The following is a 20,386-nucleotide window of genomic DNA, read 5'->3' on the forward strand; positions in this document are numbered from 1 at the left end:
TGTTTCTTTACATAGTTGAATGCGCTGACAACAAAATCACACAAATTATCAATGGAAATCAAATTTATCAACCCATGGAGGTCTGGATTTGGTGTCACACTCAAAATTAAAGTGGAAAACCACACTACAGGCTGATCCAACTTTGATGTAATGTCCTTAAAACAAGTCAAAATGAGGCTCAGTAGTGTGTGTGCGCCTCCACGTGCCTGTATGACCCCCTACAACGCCTGGGCATGCTCCTGATGAGGTGGCGGATGGTCTCCTGAGGGATCTCCTCCAGACCTGGACTAAAGCATCCGCCCAACTCCTGGACAGTCTGTGGTGCAACGTGCATTGGTGGATGGAGCGAGACATGATGTCCCAGATGTGCTCAATTGGATTCAGGTCTGGGAAGGAACGGGGTCCATAGCATCAATGCCTTCCTCTTGCAGGAACTGCTGACACACTCCAGCCACATGAGGTCTAGCATTGTCTTGCATTAGGAGGAACCCAGGGCCAACCGCACCAGCATTTGCGTCTCACAAGGGGTCTGAGGATCTCATCTCGGTACCTAATGAGTCAGGCTACCTCTGGCGAGCACATGGAGGGCTGTGGCGGCCCCCCCCAAAGAAATGCCACCCTACACCATGACTGACCCACCGCCAAACTGGTCATGCTTGAGGATATTGCAGGCAGCAGAACGTTCTCCACGGCGTCTCCAGACCTTGTCACATCTGTCACGTGCTCAGTGTGAACCTGCTTTCATCTGTGAAGAGTACAGGCGCCAGTGGCAAATTTGCCAATCTTTTGTGTTCTTGGCAAATGCCAAACGTCCTGCACGGTGTTGGGCTGTAAGCACAACCCCCACCTGTGGACGTCGGGCCTCATACCACCCTCATGGAGTCGTGTTTCTGACCGTTTGAGCAGACACATGCACATTTGTGGGCCTGCTGGAGGTCATTTTGCAGGCTCTGGCAGTGCTCCTCCTGCTCCTCCTTGCACAAAGGCGGAGGTAGCGGTCCTGCTGCTGGGTTGTTGCCCTCCTACGGCCTCCTCCACGTCTCCTGATGTACTGGCCTGTCTCCTGGTAGCGCCTCCATGCTCTGGACACTACACTGACAGACACAGCAAACCTTCTTCCACAGCTCGCATTGATGTGCCATCCTGGATGAGCTGCACTACCTGAGCCACTTGTGTGGGTTGTAGACTCCGTCTCATGCTACCACTAGAGTGAAAGCACCGCCAGCATTCAAAAGTGACCAAAACATCAGCCAGGAAGCATAGGAATTGAGAAGTGGTCTGTGGTCACCACCTGCAGAACCACTCCTTTATTGGGGGTGTCTTGCTAATTGCCTATAATTTCCACCTGTTGTCTATTCCATTTGCACAACAGCATGTGAAATTGATTGTCAATCAGTGTTGCTTCCTAAGTGGACAGTTTGATTTCACAGAAGTGTGATTGACTTGGAGTTACATTGTGTTGTTTAAGTGTTCCCTTTATTTTTTTGAGCAGTGTAGTATTGGTCAAGCCATTTGAGATGTTATGCACATTGCAACTAATTTGTGCAAGTTTGTACAAAGGCAACAACGATTTCACACACTCAACTCCTAAATTAGAAAGTGTCTCTGAACGGAGGACAGACAAAATTCAAGTGCGGGGAAGGATGAACATACATTGCCAAAACATTTAATCCTTCAATCGAAATCATAAACAAATCCAGTGCATTAATTAAAAGCATGAAACCATAACAGCCACACCAGTAAGTTTCTTTGGACTATTTGCTTTTGGATAAATTAACACATGGGTCTATCTTTGATGTAAAAAGTACAAACAACAAATGAAGTCTAAGAAAGACTAATAAATATGAGAAACTGACATAGTACATAAAGACACATGCTTGGTGTAGCGGAAGACGGTCTAAAAACAACATGGCTAAGGACAATTGAGGACCAGACTGAAAGACACCACAATGAAAAAGTAGAAAGATGCCACTAACAAGCCTGGGGCAATCAGGCCAACGAGCTCCCAAACATACCCACCCAAACTGTCAAGTCATTCAGTAGTCACTCAGTGGAGTCTAATCGCAACATTGTCCAGAACGAATCTGAAGCCAGGCCATACACAACCACCGAAGGCCACGCCTTAAGCTGACCATACATCATACGATTATAAACTGAGATTTTGCCACAATTGGGATCCACTACAATCGCAGGTAAATCGTGATGTTGTAAACTCCAACCAAGATGTCGTAGGTCGCATAATGTGATTGGGTGAAATAAGTGCGATTGTGGGTTTTACACTGTCCCGATCCGCAGTCTAGGTCCCAATTATTTTTCTGCTCAAAACTTTCAGTCGTATCTTGCGTAGTGAGGGGGGTGCTACGATGTGACTTGCAACTTGTCCTCCGTTGCTCAGCTACAGCCACATAGTAGGAGGTGGCCATGACACATCTGGAAATAGCAGGACAGGGAGGGGTCTAGACATGTCGCAATGTGAGCAAACTGGTGTAATGTGAGCACACCTGTCGCAGACATCAGGGTGACAAGATTATGCAGACAATTGCATAATGTGAGTGCGCCAACGACGTAAAGATTTGTATCGTTGTCTAATGTATGCCTAGCTTAGTCCTTCAAGTACTTACTAAAGTCAGACAACTTTAAGCCATGGATGAAACTGTGAAAAGAAGGCAATTTGATCATGTGAAGGCATGATGTTGACTATGACGTCTAAGGTCAGAAGTAACCTCGCCTGGTAACACAGTGCAATAAAGTGGGACTTGAAAAGTGTGTGGTTAAAATCGAGGAGAGAGGTCCTGTGGTCCCGTGTAGCTCGGTTGGTAGAGCATGGCACTTGCAATGCCAGGACTGGGGGTTCGAGTCCCACGGGGGACCAGTATGTACAAAAATATATACAAATGTATGCACCCAGTACTGTAAGTCGCTGTGGATAAGAATGTCTGCTAAATTAATTATATGTCGATGTAGAGCGAGTGAGCCGCTACAGCTGTATTACATGGGACATTGAAAAAGATCAAAATAAAATGTTATCACATTGACCATATTACTTTTGGGAAAACCAGTTGATTCGGAGTTCGGGCATATAACTTTGATATGTGAAAACCATTTATAAGATGCATACTTTCAGATTTTCTGAACTTCCTTGTTTAAATTAGTTGCGCTGCTCATGCTTTGAAGTCCACTATGTAAGGAGGAGGATCTAAATGGTTAGATGGTGATGGAAAGAGACCAGTCAATTAAAACCAGTGCTTGTTTCATCCACTCCTAKCATAGACTTCCAGTCAAGTCTCATTCTGAGGTGCTGTGAAACCAGACTGTTCGACAGAAGCAGAGCCGGCTGGTGGACGAGACTAGGCTAGAAGTGAATCAGCGAAAGAGAGAGATCTTTAAGGCTCAACGAATAATAGAGGTTACTAGCTAGCACCATATGCAACACCCTTACAATCCTTGACATTTATCCTAGGAATTTTAAGCAAATTCAACTGCTGATAATTCTTGGTTGTTGCATTTGGCACTAACCAGATCAGCATCTTGAGAAGATCCCCCTATTCCTCACCTTCTTGAACAGTATCCAACCAGTCCAGGTGTTTGATCAAATAAAACATCCCATGGGGGACTCGAACCTACGCCGCAAGTTGTGACAATTGTCAGGAACTAGACGCTCTACACTGAACTAGCTAGTTACTAACTTGCCGGTGGACTTCTGGTAAGGACGCTTTCGTGAAAATGTGCTGGATCACGTCCAACTATGTCAATGATTTGAATTGGCCGATACAGAATCTTTCAGGACTTAATGATGTGCTCAGCATCATAGCTAATTGTGTCAGGTTGGCCTATGAGAAACACTAGCAGCTAGCCATTTTAGACTACAGGTATAAACCTTGGGTCTAAGCAAAAGTTCACGAGTATGGCCCCTCAGGGTTCCCCTATCCCTATGTAGATGGTCTGTAGTCATTGGTGGAGAGGTCATGGTTAGGTCAGCGTTGGTGGTCAGACTAACGTTCAGGCCATGTTGGAGCGCAGGAAGATGAGTTTGTTCATCTCCTCAGTGGTGACCTGCTGTCTCCTCTTCATGGCCAGGCTCTGCTCACACACGCTCACACACTCGCTGCGGATGCCCACGGCAGGCACGGCCAGCAGCCACAGTGCTAGGCGTGCCAGTCTGGGGAAGCGGTCACCCACCGCGGTGCTCCAGTAGTGGAAGAGGTCTGGGGTGGTGCCCTGGAGGAGCGGTTCAGCCAGATACTGGAAAACCTCCTGTCTCACCTGGGTCTGGCTTTCATCTGACGATGCCTCCGATGACACGGCTACCACACCTCTGGCGTTCACTCCGCTGCCGGGGACGTTCACTCGAAGCCGTTTGGGTGTTGAGGGTCCATCCACATCCTCACCTCCGGACCCCCCGCCGGTGGCTTGCCCCCCATCGTGGGGGTCTGTGGCCATCTCGCAGGCGCGGGCGATGATCTCCTCATGCTGGTAGGCTGGGACGGGACGCAGCTTCAGCTGAGGATCCAGGACCATGGCTACCTGGTGGGCTTTCTCCACCTTAAAGTTCTCCTTCAGGGCTTCCAGGAAGTAGTGGCAGAGCTTGCTGGCGATCCCCACCTCCCCAGCCTTGGAGGTGAACAGTTTCTCCAGTCGCAGGTACACAGGTAGCACCTGCTGCAGGGTGGGCCTCCTCTGACTGCTGAGCTCCAGGGCGGCAAGGCGTAGAGGGGCCAGCAGGCAGGCCAGCGTCCCCAGCAGGTGTTTGTTGAGGCCCTGCAGCGTGGAAGCTGTGGCCTTACTCCTCCCATATGCCTCACATATCTGCTCAAAGTGGGCATGCACCTGAAGCAGGGCCTCAGCCGTGCGGTCCCAGCAGGGAGGGGTGGGGCTAGGCCTGGGGGGAGCGGAGGGGTTAGACGTGCCCTCATCCATGGTGGCACTGGTGGAGTCGTCACGTAACGAGAGGCTGGTGGAGGCAGCAATGTCACGGCAGGCAGCCAGCAGCTCAGTCAATTCGTGGAGCCCCCGCGCCTGCAGGCTGCGCTTCCCCAGCACCGCCTGGACCACTACACCCAGCGAGCACCCGGCGCATCGCAGACACACCCTCCCCCGCCAGCCTCCACCCAGCGGCGAGCCCCCCACCCCAGACACCCTCGGCTCAGTCACGTACACCGTGCGGATGTCCGACATGACGAACTCCGACAGCACGTTCTGGGTCCACTGGTGTACCTGCTCGGGTCCCTCCCTCAGGTCTGCCTCCTTGACACCTAGAACATAGCGCTTGAGCCTGGACCCCTCCACCTGGTAGGCTGTCAGCACTAGGCAGGCGTCAGGCCCCACTGTCTGGGAGTGGCAGGTGACGGCGATGCCCAGTGAGGTGTTGGAGCCCAGGGCGCAGGTCACCTTCACCTTGATCTGGTTGTACATGCGGGGAAGCTGGCGCAGGGCCAGTGAGCTCATGTTGCCCAGGGCTTCGCGGGTGGAGTAGGCACCGTGGCGGGCGCCCGTGTCCACCAGAGTCTGGGCCAGCTTCAGGAAGTCCTTACTGTTGAGCATGTTGAGCACGCCCAGGTCTGTACACATTACCCTGAGGAGACGCTCGGCCACCTGCTGCCTTTCCTTCTCCGGTAGTCCACCACTGTTTTCTGTGGATAGAGAGAGGCATAGGAGAGAAGCAGTGAGAGAGGAGGAGAGAGTGAAAGGAGAAATAGAAAAATAGATGGAAAATGAGGTAGAGGAGAACGGGTTTGAGTGTGTGTATTCATAGGCAGTGTGGCCTAAGTGTGTTCATTCATAAGCAGCATGACTATGACAGTGATGAATAGTAGCCTACTCACGGTTAGTGTAGTGGTTTCTCTGTGTAGGCTGGGGCTGAGCCTGTATCTGGACTTGAACTATTTGAGCTTGGGCCTGATGCTGGGGCTGGGGGGACCTCCACAGTTGGTCCTGTGAGGCTGGGCCCGGTGATGTCTTTGGAGACCCCCCTTTGGTGTGGTTCTCATTATCCGCTGGGGGGATAGAGGGTTAGCATTCTGTGATAGAGAAGGTCAACAGCTACTAGCTACAAGTTGGTTAATTGCTAATAATAACATGAGGTTGGCTAAAGGGTTAACTAATTGTTAATGGGCCAGCTAGCAACGAGCTACAATGGATTTAGCTAGAAGCTAATAACCAGAGGGTTGGCTATTGGCTACTAGCTCAAAAGTTAAGATAGTTACATAGGGTTAGGAAACAACCACTAGCCTCTAATAGTGGCTACACATTATAAAACAACAGGGGTGAAATGGTTGTAACACAAAGAGCATACTCAATTTAATATGCAAAAAATGAAATAAAAAAATGCAAAAATCAAAGTGTAGATGAAAATATCCCTTCTCTCTCCTAGGAATTTGTATGTTTTAGCTTGGAGTGCTGTACAGCAGCTATTTCGGCCACCTAATTTGGCTGAGCTTTGTGCAAAGGAATAAACAATTCCAATAGTTGGAAATACAGTAGACAGTATCTGAAGTATTCAGCCATTACAACAGTACATTTCCACTTCTGCTGAAAGCCCCTCTCCAACCGATTTGACTGATAGTGTTACACGTTAGTGTTACACTTGGGGTACAGCCAGTCTGGTGCTGTATCTATCCCTCGAGGTGCAGGTAACTCACCAGCGTGGGACTGCATGTGCTCCAGCAGGTTGTTGTAGAACTGGAACGGGATGCCACAGGCGCCACATGTGTAGGGTTCTAGAAACACAAGGCCCAGAAAAAAGGGTTCCCGTATTGTAACAAGAGCACATCCACTGTGGACCTGCCCAGTCTATCCCCTGAGTGGTCCAAGATCTAGGCCACTGTGACAAGATGTTTAATTTTAACACATATAAAACACATGTTAAACCTACTTAATATCATCTATCTATGCCATTGAAGAGTGATTGAGTCTTCCTACCTAGAGACTTGGTCTCTGCCACTGTCGCCTTGTCTTTGGGGTTTTGGGGGCTGTAGGCCCGGATTGTTGTGAAGCACTTTGTGACTAATGCATTTGCAAAAAGATGTAATTAAATAAACATAATTTGATTGCTTGCTTCATTGAATACCTTTTTCATGACATTTCCCAACTGGCTTGTTGTCAACAGTAACAGGTTATTGCTGAAGGGCGCAGAAGCATTATGGCCAGCTGAAGTAAAGTATAAGTCATCTGCTGCCACGACAACACTAAAAAAACAGTTATGCCAACCTAGTCTCTTCCAATTCACCATGGAGTAACCTGCCCAAATCCAAACCTTCACATCAACTACTACAGGGTCACAAACATTGACGAAATGGAGGTGCAAGTGTGACAAGCCCAAATTAACAGGGAGACTGATAAGAAATGACGAGTAAGAAAATATCAGTGGCAGTAGCTGCATCTCATTATGGTCAAAATAAACAACACGGAGAGGGTGAAATGGTCACATTTGTGTTTTCAGGCAGGCAGCGAGAGAGGTGGACTCACTCTGTGATGCAGGGAACGAACCGGCCACCAGGGGGCTTGGAGTACCTGAGGGAGAGCGTGAGAAAGTGACATCACAGACACTGCATGGATTTTTTAGATAGGATTCCCTACTTGTCACCAATTTCAGAGTGTGCACTTGTTCTCCTCCCCTTGTGGAGTTAAAAGCATTCAATTGATGTATGCATTGGCTAGAGAATGTTACCCCATATTTCTAAGCCAATCAATATTTTTTTTATCCACAAGGGGGAGAAAATTAGTGTGTACTTCAGGGAGAGGGGTAGAGAATCAGGCCTCAATTTGAATGTGGTTATATGCTTGGACACTAAACCAACACTCACACTCCTGTCTGATTCACTCTCCATCTACCGCAGTGTTCTACCCAGGTCTCAGTAAGAACACATCTGTGCAGAAAGATATTCATAAAACACATAGGCACACAGCTTATGAGAAGTGCCTCAGTGCTTACCGCTTGAGTTCTGGGAACTGTTGGTGTCCACCAGGCTGGACTGGGTTTTGCGCTCCATTTTCCGACTAAAGGAACTGTCTGTGAAAGATAAACAATGTTTGAACTGACAAGGAAAAAGGAAAACCATGGCACGCTCCCGAAACGTTTCCTACCTGGTGCGTAGAACCAGTTAGTCCACATACACAAAGGTGCAGTAGGTGCAGACCTACTGTATTTTTTGAGTAACTGACAACACATGGGTGAAAAGCAGGTGGATACATATCATACAATAGTAGGGGATATTGACGCAATAGATGATTTCCGAAGCCTACACAATACTAATCCATAGCGAAACGACCACTATACTCTGTGCATTGAATTCATGTCCTTGGTATGATTCACTCCGTTTTCTTCACAATTTTTTAAAATAAAATTAATATTCACCCATAGCGTTTAAATATGGGTCCGAGTACGCCTCCCCACTCTCTCTTTTGACCCATATTTGTGCGCTAGGAGAGACTGCCAAGCTTTAAATAGCTCTCCATAGACAAACTGCTCAGTGGAGAGAGATAGGAACTGATCAGGTGAGCGATATGATAGATAAGAGGCGCGAAGGCAGCGTTTCGGATCACAGCAGACAAAGCAGAGCCAAATCATCTTTGGCAGGAGATTGTAGCCTTGGTTTATGGCAGGGATGGGGACTACAATAAATGTAAACTTCTCATGAGGGGCAGCAGTGCCCCACCCAACCCACCAAATCATTTTAGCGCACCCCCCTCTTAACAGCGGAGAGAAAAAAGTGAAAATGTTGGTTAGTTTAAATGCAAGTTCGCTGCCATTCTACACATTTTGCTATGGGGCGGAGAGGATTTTGCAATTGTACAACTAATTTCATGCAATTCTACTCATTCTGCCATGGGGCAAAGAGAAATGTTTGACATTTTTATATAAGACATCACAGTGAGAGTGGCTAATAAAATCAATGTGGGCCCCGGTAATTTGACCATGAATACTTCAAGTTTAGATACAGTGCCTTCAGAAAGTATTAATACCTTCTCCATGCTTAAAGAAATATTGAATGTCTGCTTTTTTTTTTACCCAGCTACCAATAGGTGGGGGTGAGGGGAATAGTTCCGCGGGTTTACAGTGATGTCAAATGATGTTACAGCTAACGGTTTGTGGGGTTTGATTGAACCTACCCACGATTTGGGTAAATTTGCAAGTCTATTTGATGGTCTAAAAGTTTACATCTTTAAGTGGTATACATTATACTGTATTCGTTCACGCGCAGTGATTGCAAAAGTCTCAGTTGTGAGAGAGCTGCTTAAGCACAGATCCCAGGTCAGTTCTCCATACCTGTTTCTAATTTAGTGGCACTGTATTTGCTAACGTCCATGTTTCCATCCACACTTCCACGTGATCGAGGCGACTTCATATTATCAAAGGAGAAATCTGTGGGAAGAGAGTTCTGTCATTATCATCAAATAAATAGTGGTTCATTATTTTACTTTACATGAACCAATGATAACACAAGTGATTTGAGGACGCCGGTGAGTTTGATAGGTAAGAGAGGGAGGTTATAGACTACAGCATACGACTAGTCCCTTCTGTACACCTGTGAGATTACTTACTCATTGGTTGGTGAAGAGCCACATGCTCCTGGTATGGGTTGAAGTACTTGTACTGCTTCCCACAGAACTCACACTCGTAGCTTCCCGTTTCTGTGGGGGACAATGAGAAAAAGTGGATACATAAAATATCACATTTGCATGCGATAAATATATAAAATCACATTCTGCAATGATAAGAGTAGCATCCTTGGTGGTTCACTGAAATGGTTTCCTTAATTTTCAATAGTTGGGACATTGATAGACATCTAAATAATATGTTATTACTGTCATAAATTATATGTATCCATCCTGAGAGCAAAATACATTGCAGGTATGAGGTAAAGATTTAAATGAGGACAAAACTAAAAACATTGCCTTAATAACACATTGCAAAGTAGGATTTCAGATATATATAAAAAAAAAAACTTTGAATATAAATAAAATATACAGTACCAGTCAAAAGTTGACACCTACTCATTAAAGGATTTCATAAAAAATACAAAAAAAATTATACATTGTAGAATAGTGAAGACATCAAAACTATGAATTAACACATGGAGTCATGTAGTAACCAAAAATAAAGTGTTAAATCAAAATATATTTTATATTTGAGATTCTTCAAAGTAGCCACCCTTTGCCTTGATGAGAGCTAGGCTCACTCTTGGCATTCTCTCAACCAGTTTCATGAGGTAGTCACCTGGAATGCATTTCAATTAACAGGTGTGCCTTGTTAAAAGTACATTTGTGGAATTTCTTTCCTTCTAAATGCGTTTGAGCCAATCAGTTGTGTTGTGACATGGTATGGGTGGTATACAGAAGATAACCCTATTTGGTAAAAGACCAAGTCCATATTATGGCAAGAACAGCTCAAATAAGGAAAGACAAAAACGACAGTCCATCATTACTTTAAGACATGAAGGTCAGTCAATCCGGAAAATTAAGAACTTTGAAAGTTTCTTCAAGTGCAGTCGCAAAAACCATCAAGCGCCTATGATGAAACTGGCTCTCATGAGGACCGCCACAGGAAAGGAAGACCCAGCATTACCTTTGCTGCAGAGGATAAGTTCATTAGAGGTACCAGCCTAAAAGCGCAGCCCAAATAAATGTGTCAGAATTCAAGTAACAGACACATTAACTGTTCAGAGGAGACGGCGTGGATCAGGCCTTCATGGTCGAATTGCTGCAAAGAAACCACTAATAAAAAGGACACGAAGAAGAGACATGCTTGGGCCAAGAAACACGAACAATGGACATTAAACCGGTGGAAATCTGTCCTTTGGTCTGATGAGTCCAAATTTGAGATTTTTGGTTCCAACAGCCGTGTCTTTGTTAGACGCAGAGTAGGTGAACCGATGATCTCCACATGTGTGGTACCCACTGTGAAGCATGGAGGTGGTGGTGTGATGGTGCTTTGCTGGTGACACTGATTTATTTACAATTCAAGGCACATTTAACCAACATGCCTACCAAAGCATTCTGCAGCAATACACCATCCCATGTGGTTTGCACTTAGCGGGACTATCATTTGTTTTCAAAAAGGACTATGACCCAACACACCTCCAGGCTGTGTAAGGGCTATATGACCAAGAAGGAGAGTTATGGAGTGCTGCATCAGATGACCTGGCCTCCACAATCACTCAATCTCAAACCAATTATGATGGTTTGGGATGAGTTGGACCGCAAAGTGAAGGAAAAACAGCAAACAAGTGCTCAGCATGTGGGAACTCCTTCAAGACTGTTGGAAAATCATTCCAGGTGAAGCTGGATGAGAGAATGCCAAGAGTGTGCAAAGCTATTGTCAAAGCAAAGGGTGGCTACTTCGAAGAATCTAGAATTTGTTTAAAACTTTGATTCCATATGTGTTATTTCACAGCTGATGTCTTCACTATTACTCTACAATGTAGAAAATAGTAAAAATTAAGAAAAACCCTTGATTTTCAAAATAAATAAAGGTTTTGGTTTCTCTTTCTCTAAAAACAGAAATAAGTCATTATAAATAACAACCTGGCTTTATTTACCAGTGTGAACGAGTGACAGCCCCTTTATATAAAGGGAGTTTCTGAAACAGAGTCCTTCTTTGCTGATGTGATGAAGAAATGGAATGAAAGTCCAGCGAGGATTTGTCAGTGAGTGACTCACTCATTCATGGCTTTGGATCAAAATACATAAGTACCAACATTCTTTCTGATAGTCTTTAATTTCGTCAAAACATTTATTATTAATCTGCTCATGTGTGTAATCTGCTCATGTGTGTGTTCAATTATTTGTGACATTGTGGTTACAATGAAGAATGTAAACAAAATAAATCCTATTCATTATGAATAATCAGATGCGTGTTGCAAGCTTTATTTTTCCTTATTTTTTTTGTAATGATTTTATATCAAGCACCCGCATCACTCTCCACCTCATGGCCTCAAACTGCACCATTTTGTTTCTCTCCGTCACCCACACCCACTTTAAAAACATTTGGATAATAGAGCATTTAAAAAGGCTGACATTGTTTGATTTTAATACTTCTGACAGCCAAAATTCTAACTCCACCCATAACTTTTGGATTTAACATTCCCAGAAGGCAGGGATTATTATAACCTACTGCAGGCCTAAAACCTATGGGTTTAACCTTCTGAATTATTGATTATATTGAAGATAGTAGCCACTTAATGAGTTCTGGGATTATTATTATGATGAATATTATTATTATTCCTGCATTATAATTATATAAAAAGCCCCTTAGAAATGTAAAACCTTAGAGAATATCTAACTCAATCACATACCAGATTTGCCCTAATGAAAAATGTTTCTTAGATATTCATTTAGAAACCTCCAATCCTCAATTTAATTAGATCTACAGGGACATTTTATTGATCTGCAAGTATTTTCATTTAGAAGCCGCCTCATAATGAGTTCCGAGAACTGTGTCATACCAATTATTATTGGATTATTCACCATGGCAACCACTTGTTAGTATAAAATTGAAAATGATGTGCGTTAACCTTTTTATCAAATTACATTATATATTTGTACCACTGTAGATGCTGTGTTTTTATTTACAGTAGTGATGGACAGCTGGAGGCATTTTGTTTTTCACAAGCGTAGCAGGCTGTGAATTCCGCAAACAATGATTCCATGATGGGCTATTAGCAGGACAATAGACTTCATCATTTTACAAAAGGATAGTCTAATAGCTCAGCTAGGTGTGAGAAAAAAAAATCCCCAACTTGAAATGTAATAAGTACTGTAAAGTTTTACATTTCTAAAGCCAAACCTCATGCAACCACAAAATGTTGGATAAAGCATATACTGTACTGTATTTGTTCATCAACATCTTCATGCTTTTGTTAACAAAATGATAAAAATACTCTTTCAAAATGCAGATGTTTATTTCAACTATCAGCAGGACAATAGGGAATAAATGTCACTGAATAGCGCCATATTTTCCTAACGGAAACACTTAGGCCTACATCGACTACAATAAGAACGTTTTTTTCATGGAATAAAAACACCATAATATTAATCAAATGATTTAAGCTACAAAAAAGAGAAATTCTCTGAGGGTAGCGATACGGGCTACAGCTGATGCATTGGCGGAGAGCCAGGTGGCATAGGCGGAGAGCCAGGCGGAGAATTACACGATGGGCGGGGAACAAAATTGAGTCACAATCCATTCCAGGCACACCTGTGAGCTCTCAGCAGGACAATAGACTCTTGCCGAGTTTAGAGACTTTAAATGTACAGTATTAAAACCACATCTGGATGGTTCCATAACAAATTACTATGGGAATAAATCACTGAATGACAGAGCATGGGGACTGGTCTTTAAAAATCAGATTTTTATGTGGAAATGTACAGATTATTTTGCTCTTCACTCGCAGTCACTTAAAAGCCTAGGCCTACTCCGACCGGTCACGTTGTACAGCACCATATTTCCCTAACTGAAACCCTTAATTAAATCACTTTAGCTGTGATTGTAAAATTAAATCAAGGATCCCTTTGTTATTTCGTTTTATAACTAAAATGCTTGACTGGATTTAAAGACATGGATGACTTGTATGCTGTGTCATGACATGCACAAATGAATGATTGATTTACTGTATATTTAAGTAGGCCTTGCTGCAAATAAGTTACGCTAAAACAGCTACAGTAAGAAATGCATTTGTTTTTCTTGGAATAGAAAAACCATAATATTCATCAAATTATCAAATCAAAAATCTATCCCATATTGTCTGTGCTATTCAAGGCTCCCTTTGATTCTTAGGCCACCAACTCCAAGTCATTTCAATAACTTAACGTCTCAAAGATGCCCTCTGGTGGGCAAACTAGCACTAACTACCATTAATGGCAACAATGGCTGACACTTAAATAACATGCCATAGAATTTTGCAGCAGCCTGCAAGCAGTACGCCAACTTTTATAGGAAGAACCACTGTGTGTGTGTGTGTGTTATATATCTCACACACAACCTTTCAAAGTTTGGGGTCACCTAGAAATGTCCTTGTTTTTTAAAAGCAATTTTTTTTGCCCATTAAAATAGCATCAAATTGATCAGAAATACAGTGTAGACATTGTTAATGTTGTAAATCACTATTGTAGCTGGAAACTACAGATTTTTGGGGGAATATCTATAGGCGTACATAGGCCCATTATCAGCAACCATCACTCCTGTGTCCTAATGGCACGTTGTGTTAGCTAATCCAAGTTTATCATTTTTAAAAAGGCTAATTGATCATTAGAAAACCCTTTTGCAATTATTTTAGCACAGCTGAAAACTGTTGTTCTGATTAAAGAAGCAATAAAACTGACCTTCTTTAAACTAGTTGAGTATCTGGAGCATCAGCATTTGTGGGTTCGATTACAGGCTCAAAATGGCCAGAAAAAATACTTTTCTTCTGAAACTCGTCAGTCTATTCTTGTTCTGAGAAATGAAAGCTATTCCATGTGAGAAATTGCCAAGAAACTGAAGAGCTCGTACAACGCTGTGTACTACTCCCTTCACAGAACAGCGCAAACTGGCTCTAACCAGAATAGAGAGAGGGAAGCCCAGGTGCACAACTGAGCAAGAAGACAAGTACATTAGAGTGTCTAGTTTGAGAAACAGACGCCTCACAAGTCCTCAACTGGCAGCTTCATTAAATAGTATCCGCAAAACACCAGTCTCAATGTCAACAGTGAAGAGGCGACTCCGGGATGCTGGACTTCTAGGCAGAGTTGCAAAGAAAAAGCCATATCTCAGACTGGCCAATAATAAGAAAAGATTAAGATGGGCAAAAAGGACACAGACACTGGACATTGGAAAAAAGTGTTATGGACAGACAAATCTAAGTTTGAGGTGTTCGGATCACAAAGAAGAACATTCGTGATACGCAGAAATTAATGAAGATGCTGAAGGAGCGCTTGACACCATCTGTCAAGCATGGTGGAGGCAATGTGATAGTCTGGGGATGCTTTGGTGGTGGTAAAAAATGGGAGATTTGTACAGGGTAAAAGGGATCTTGAAGAAGGAAGGCTATCACGCCATACCAAGTGGACAGCACTTAATTGCAGCCAATTTCCTCCTACAACAGGACAATGACCCAAAGCACAGCTCTAAACTATGCAAGAACTATTTTGGAAAGAAGCAGTCAGCTGCTATTCTGTCTATAATGGAGTGGCCAGCACAGTCACCGGATCTCAACCCTATTGAGCTGTTGTGGGAGCAGCTTGACCGTATGGTACGTAAGTGCCCATCAAGCCAATCCAACTTGTGAGAGGTGCTTCATGAAGCATGGGGTGAAATCTCTTCAGATTAGAATGCCAAAGGTTTACATGTCTGTAATTGCTGCAAATTAACGATTCTTTGATGACACAATTCACATTTCAATTAAAAATCATTATTTATAACCTTGTCAACGTCTTGACTATATTTCCTATTCATTTTGCAACTCATTTCATGTATGGTTTCATGGAAAACAAGGACATTTCTAAGTGACCCCAAACTGTTGAATAGTAGTGTATATAAAGCAAAGTCTGATGTGCCTAATCGCAAACCCCTAATCTGCCAAGCAACAGTAGACCAGCATACAGTGCAGCCTTACTTGGTCCTACTTTCTGAAAGGGTTCCACTGGCTCCTCCTCCTTGACGTCTTCCACAGGTCCTAGAACAACCTGCTCGTAAGGGTCTGGGGTGAAAGGGGGGGGCGACAAAGATATATGGAGAGAAAGAGGTCAAGTTAATTGACAGAGGTTACTTTATTTAAAGCAGCAGTAACCATGATAGTGGAAGTTAATGAAATCTGTTTTTTAGGGCAACAATGATACTTATGCTTACATGCTGACCACATCGCATGCGCGAGCGTTACAAAATAAATGTACACATACATGTTATTCAATCATGGCGCCAACAAGCGTCAGCGTTGCCAGGCGCTAAAATAGAAGTAATTTGTGATGCAGAACGCGATGCAAGTCCTGCCTCTCCCACTCCTTATTGGCTTTTGGAAGCATATACCCACGTGCCATCTCCTCATTGGTTAAACCCACGTGGGTGATTGATAGATGAACTTGAGGTCGGTTGTGGTAATGCACCTTATTATGAAAGTTGCCAATCGTCATATAAAGTCCAAAGAAGAAAAAGCCTGGAAGGAGGAGCGATGACTAGAAACGATTCGGCTGACCGTTTTGTGTGTGGATTAACTGTCGGAGTAGAGGACCTTGTGCATTTCAGGTAAAATAACTCAATGTTTATATCCCAGGACAAATTAGCTAGCAACAACAATGCTAGCTAGCTAAATAGGACAAATTAGCTAGCAACTGCAAGCTAGCTAGCTAAATTGCCATAAAAGTTCAATGCTTTTCAACCTGTCTCCAAATGAATATAATTCGTTCAGAGTTTATTTTGCTATTTCAACCTGCGTGTTGTGATTGTGTTTGGTGTGGGGGGACAAAATCAATTTGCTATACAGTACATTTCCACAACATGATAATTTGGATAGCCACGTTAGCTTCGCCATCAGGTAGGTGCTAGGAAGCAGGCTAGGCAGTGCTAGGTATTAACAGCCAATCCACTAGGGTCTGGAAAACCTTCAAACTAGTGTATTTTGGCTTTTTCAGCAACACCCGTGTATAAAATCCCGTGTATAAAATCGAGCACAGCCATGCAATCTCCATAGACAAACACTGGCAGTAGAATGGCCTTACTGAAGAGCTCAGTCACTTTCAACATGGCACCTACATAGGATGCCACTTTTCCAACAAGTCGGGTTGTCAAATTTCTGCCCCGCTAGAGCTGCCCCGGTCAACTGTAAGGGGCGACAGGTAGCCTAGTGGTTAGAGCATTGGGCCAGTAACCGAAAGGTTGCTGGATCGAATCCCCAAGCTGACAAGGAAAAATCAGTCGTTCTGCCCCTGAACAAGGCAGTTAACCCACTGTTCCCCAGTAGGCTGTCAATGTAAATAATAATTTGTTCTTAGTGAAATAAAGGTAAAAGACGAAAAAAAAGCTGCAACACTCACGACCGAGTTCCAAACTGCCTCTGGAAGCAATGTCAGCACAAGAACTGTTCGTCAGGACCTTCATGAAATGGGTTTCCATGGACAAGCAGCCGCACACAAGCCTAAGATCACCATAACAAGCGTCGGCTGTAGTGGTGTAAAGCTTTCCGCCATGGGACTCTGGGGCAGTGGAAACGCGTTCTCTGGATTGACGCTTCACCATCTGGCAGTCCGACGGACAAATCTGGGTTTGGCAGATGCCAGGAGAACGCTACCTACCCCAACATATAGTGCCAACTGTAAAGTTTAGTGATGGAGGAATAATGGTCTGGGGCTGCTTTTCCCCCCATACCTTAGTTCCATTGAAGGAACATCTTAACGGTTCAGCATACAATGACATTCGAGACGATTCTGTGCTTCCAACTTTGTGGAAGGCTCTTTCCTGTTTCAGCATGAGAATGCATTTACAAAGCGAGGTCCATACAGTAATGGATTGTCGATATCGGTGTGGAAGAACATGACTGGCCTCCAAAGAGCTGACCTCAACCCCATCGAACACCTTTGGGATTAATTGGAACGCCGACTGCAGTGCCAGGTCTAAGGCAGAACAAGCTACCATTCGAATCCAAACAGACAAAGAATAGAAAAGGCCTAGTAGGAATGCAATAATGGAGAGTAAATGAGGAGAGGGTAGGTAGTCAGTTACCGTCCACAGCGTGCAGGTCGCGGTGCTCCTGGAAGCAGCTGTAGTATTTGTACTTCTTCCCGCAGATGTCACAGGAGTAGCGGAAGCTATCTGCATTCGGATACACAGAGATCGCATTGTCTGGTCTGTGGCACACTGGCATTCAATGACATCACATCCCACTGGTCATAGCCTAGCGCACAGCACCGATTTGTTTCATATCATTCAATAAGGTATAAAAACCAGTGGATGGTTTGCTGTGTTATGGGTCCATCGACTTTGCCTGTGTGTAGTGTTGGCATGTTGTACAGGAAGAATATGAATTATTGTTTTTAGATGTGACCTATTCTCTTACTAGGGATGGAATCAACACAGTTGAGTATTGCAGTATTTTGACAACATAGAGTCCATGACTCAAAGTACAGATTCTCAAAAATGTTTAAATTGCCAGGTAGTTAACACTAGTTGGCTGTACCTGCACTAAGACTTCGGTATTTCTCATTTTATAGCTAAGACTCACTCAATCTTCTTTAAAAAAAAATATATGGCGAGACAAAATGCTTTCAGCACTTTTATTTCCATGACTCCCAGCATGTATTATTGCTCTCTCTTGTACCTGATAAATTGTGATATGATAGGTATTGCCATTCTGTATGTATCGGCACCAAAATATTGTGATAATGTTGTATCAGGAGGTCTCTTGCAATTCCCAGCCCTATGTCTTATTAGAAAAATTATTAAGATGGTGTTGTGGATAGGGCTGGATGATATGGCCTAAAAATCATATTTTTGTGGCTTAGCTACCTTATTTCTCAGAATGAGAATGAGTTGCCAACTCCTTATAAAAGTGTTTTATGCTTATTGCTCATTTATAAAAACAGACTAGACAGCTAATATAAGAATCCTTTACTAAAATGCTGCTAGCGGTACAGCAATGGGCACCAGACAAACTGAGCATTGATTTTCCAGAATCAATGTTCATTGATACTGTTTTAGTAGTGTCTGCTCTGCGAGCAATTTAAGGAGTTGAGACCCAATAAAAAGGGTATGGTTTGAAAAGGTAACTTCTCTATTACAGTAAAATAATGTCTCTGTGTTTGTGTCCATGTGACCCATTCAGTTGGACCAAACCTCTAATAGTGAGCTGAAACAGCTTGTCAGAGGTGAAGAAGTGATCTCTCAACTTTGTTGTGAGTGGAAGGGGCTTGTTGTGTGTGTGTGAGGAAGAGGTTTCACTCTCGCCAAAATCTGTCCAAAACAAGCCCAATGCGTTTATTTTGGACGTAAGCTTGTCGCCTGCCTTCCCACCTTTGGGACAATGACTCCCATTGTTAGGGCGGAGACATGAGCATCTCATCATTATATATAGATCTCTGGTGTAAATCAGAGGATGAAGGTGCAAACAGTAAAGGCCTTCCCGAAATGGACCTGGTGCTTTTTCACCCGGACCCGATATGCATAAATCAATTTTTCAATATTTTGAGCGTTTATATAATTTTGTTGATTTTCAGGGGGTGCTGCAGCACCCTCAACACCCCTACGACGATTGACAATGCTGATGGCAAAGCAACACAACACTTATAGTGGAGCTGAAGTGTAAGGGACAATGAAGTTGTCAGTCATAGTTTGTCAGTAAGGCTTAACTTCTTATGGCTGCAGGGGCAGTATTGAGTAGCTTGGATGAAAGGTGCACAGAGGTGCCCATAGTAAACGGCCTGCTCCTGAGTCCCAGTTGCTAATATATGCATAGTATTATTCGTATTGGATAGAAAACTCTGATGTTTCTAAAACTGTTTGAATTATGTCTGTGAGTATAACAGAACTCAACCTGAGAAGTTCCACTTCCTGTTTGAATTGTTTCTGAGGTGGCAGTTTTTCAACCAAGCTCTCATTGAAATTACAACGAGATATTGATGAGTTTTCACTTCCTACGGCTTCCACTAGATGTCAACGGTCAATAGAACTTTGTCTGATGAATCTAATGTGAAGGGGGGCCGAAGGAGACAGGAATGAGTAAACACTGCCACGAGCTGACCATGCTTTCACCATGCGCCTTCACATGAGGAGGACCCTTAATTCACGTTGACTTTAGTGTCCCTTCCATTTTTTATGTGCATTAGCAACTCACAACAAAAAAAAGAAACCTAGCCAAGTGATCACAGCTCTTCTCCCTACATTCTCTTTTCCAACACTTACGAGTCTCATTCAATTTCGATCCGACCGCTACATTCCTTGCCAAATCACGACAGATTTATCAGTCTAGGGACATACTTTGTTTCATGTTTAACAAAAGCCTGTCCACCAAGTAGAAGCTCACAAATCAAATACAAGGCAAATATATGCCAAATGCGGGTATCTACTGGTTAAAAATGGAAGGATTTTAGCTTTCTAATGCTGTTAAACTGTATGTCTCAACTCCCATTATAAAAAGGGAATAACACAGTGTTGAAACAGGAGTAAACGGTGAAGTGTTTTTGATGAGAAAGACACACCTGTTTCAGTAGTGAGTCGCGGCTCAAATGGCACTTGCAGTCCTTCAATTAGCAAATTACCTCGCAACTCAAGTAGGCCAATGACAGTGGCTGCATTCAACTATAATCATTTCTGTAATTAACACTTTTTTCCAACTGTTAATGACAATGTGCTTATATAATTTTAAAGATGCATATCCCCTCTTACTAACCTTACAGCAATTGTTGCGTTAGGTAGTAAGGCTGG

At 43.5% G+C, this 20,386-nt stretch overlaps 1 protein-coding gene across 4 annotated transcripts in view; it reads right to left on the minus strand.

The window, feature by feature from the left end:
• Positions 1-958: 958 nt before the first annotated feature.
• LOC111961594 (zinc finger protein 618) overlaps positions 959-20,386 on the minus strand; it is a 35,078-nt gene continuing 15,650 nt past the window's right edge. Inside the window, exons 6-15 of one of the 4 annotated variants that reach the window (XM_023983988.2) lie at positions 17,690-17,779; positions 15,591-15,674; positions 9,541-9,630; positions 9,266-9,361; positions 7,931-8,008; positions 7,465-7,509; positions 6,919-7,002; positions 6,639-6,716; positions 5,823-5,993; positions 959-5,630 (exon numbers count right to left, since the gene is read on the minus strand). In XM_023983988.2, coding sequence (XP_023839756.1) covers positions 4,000-5,630; positions 5,823-5,993; positions 6,639-6,716; positions 6,919-7,002; positions 7,465-7,509; positions 7,931-8,008; positions 9,266-9,361; positions 9,541-9,630; positions 15,591-15,674; positions 17,690-17,779 — 2,447 coding nt within the window. In that variant the 3' untranslated portion in view covers positions 959-3,999. The remainder of the gene's footprint in view (positions 5,631-5,822; positions 5,994-6,638; positions 6,717-6,918; positions 7,003-7,464; positions 7,510-7,930; positions 8,009-9,265; positions 9,362-9,540; positions 9,631-15,590; positions 15,675-17,689; positions 17,780-20,386) is intronic. The other 3 variants (XM_023983990.2, XM_023983989.3, XM_070442110.1) reach the window with 3 other exon arrangements.

The sequence above is a fragment of the Salvelinus sp. IW2-2015 genome, linkage group LG4q.1:29 (genome assembly GCF_002910315.2).
Source record: "Salvelinus sp. IW2-2015 linkage group LG4q.1:29, ASM291031v2, whole genome shotgun sequence".
Lineage (NCBI taxonomy): Eukaryota > Metazoa > Chordata > Actinopteri > Salmoniformes > Salmonidae > Salvelinus > Salvelinus sp. IW2-2015.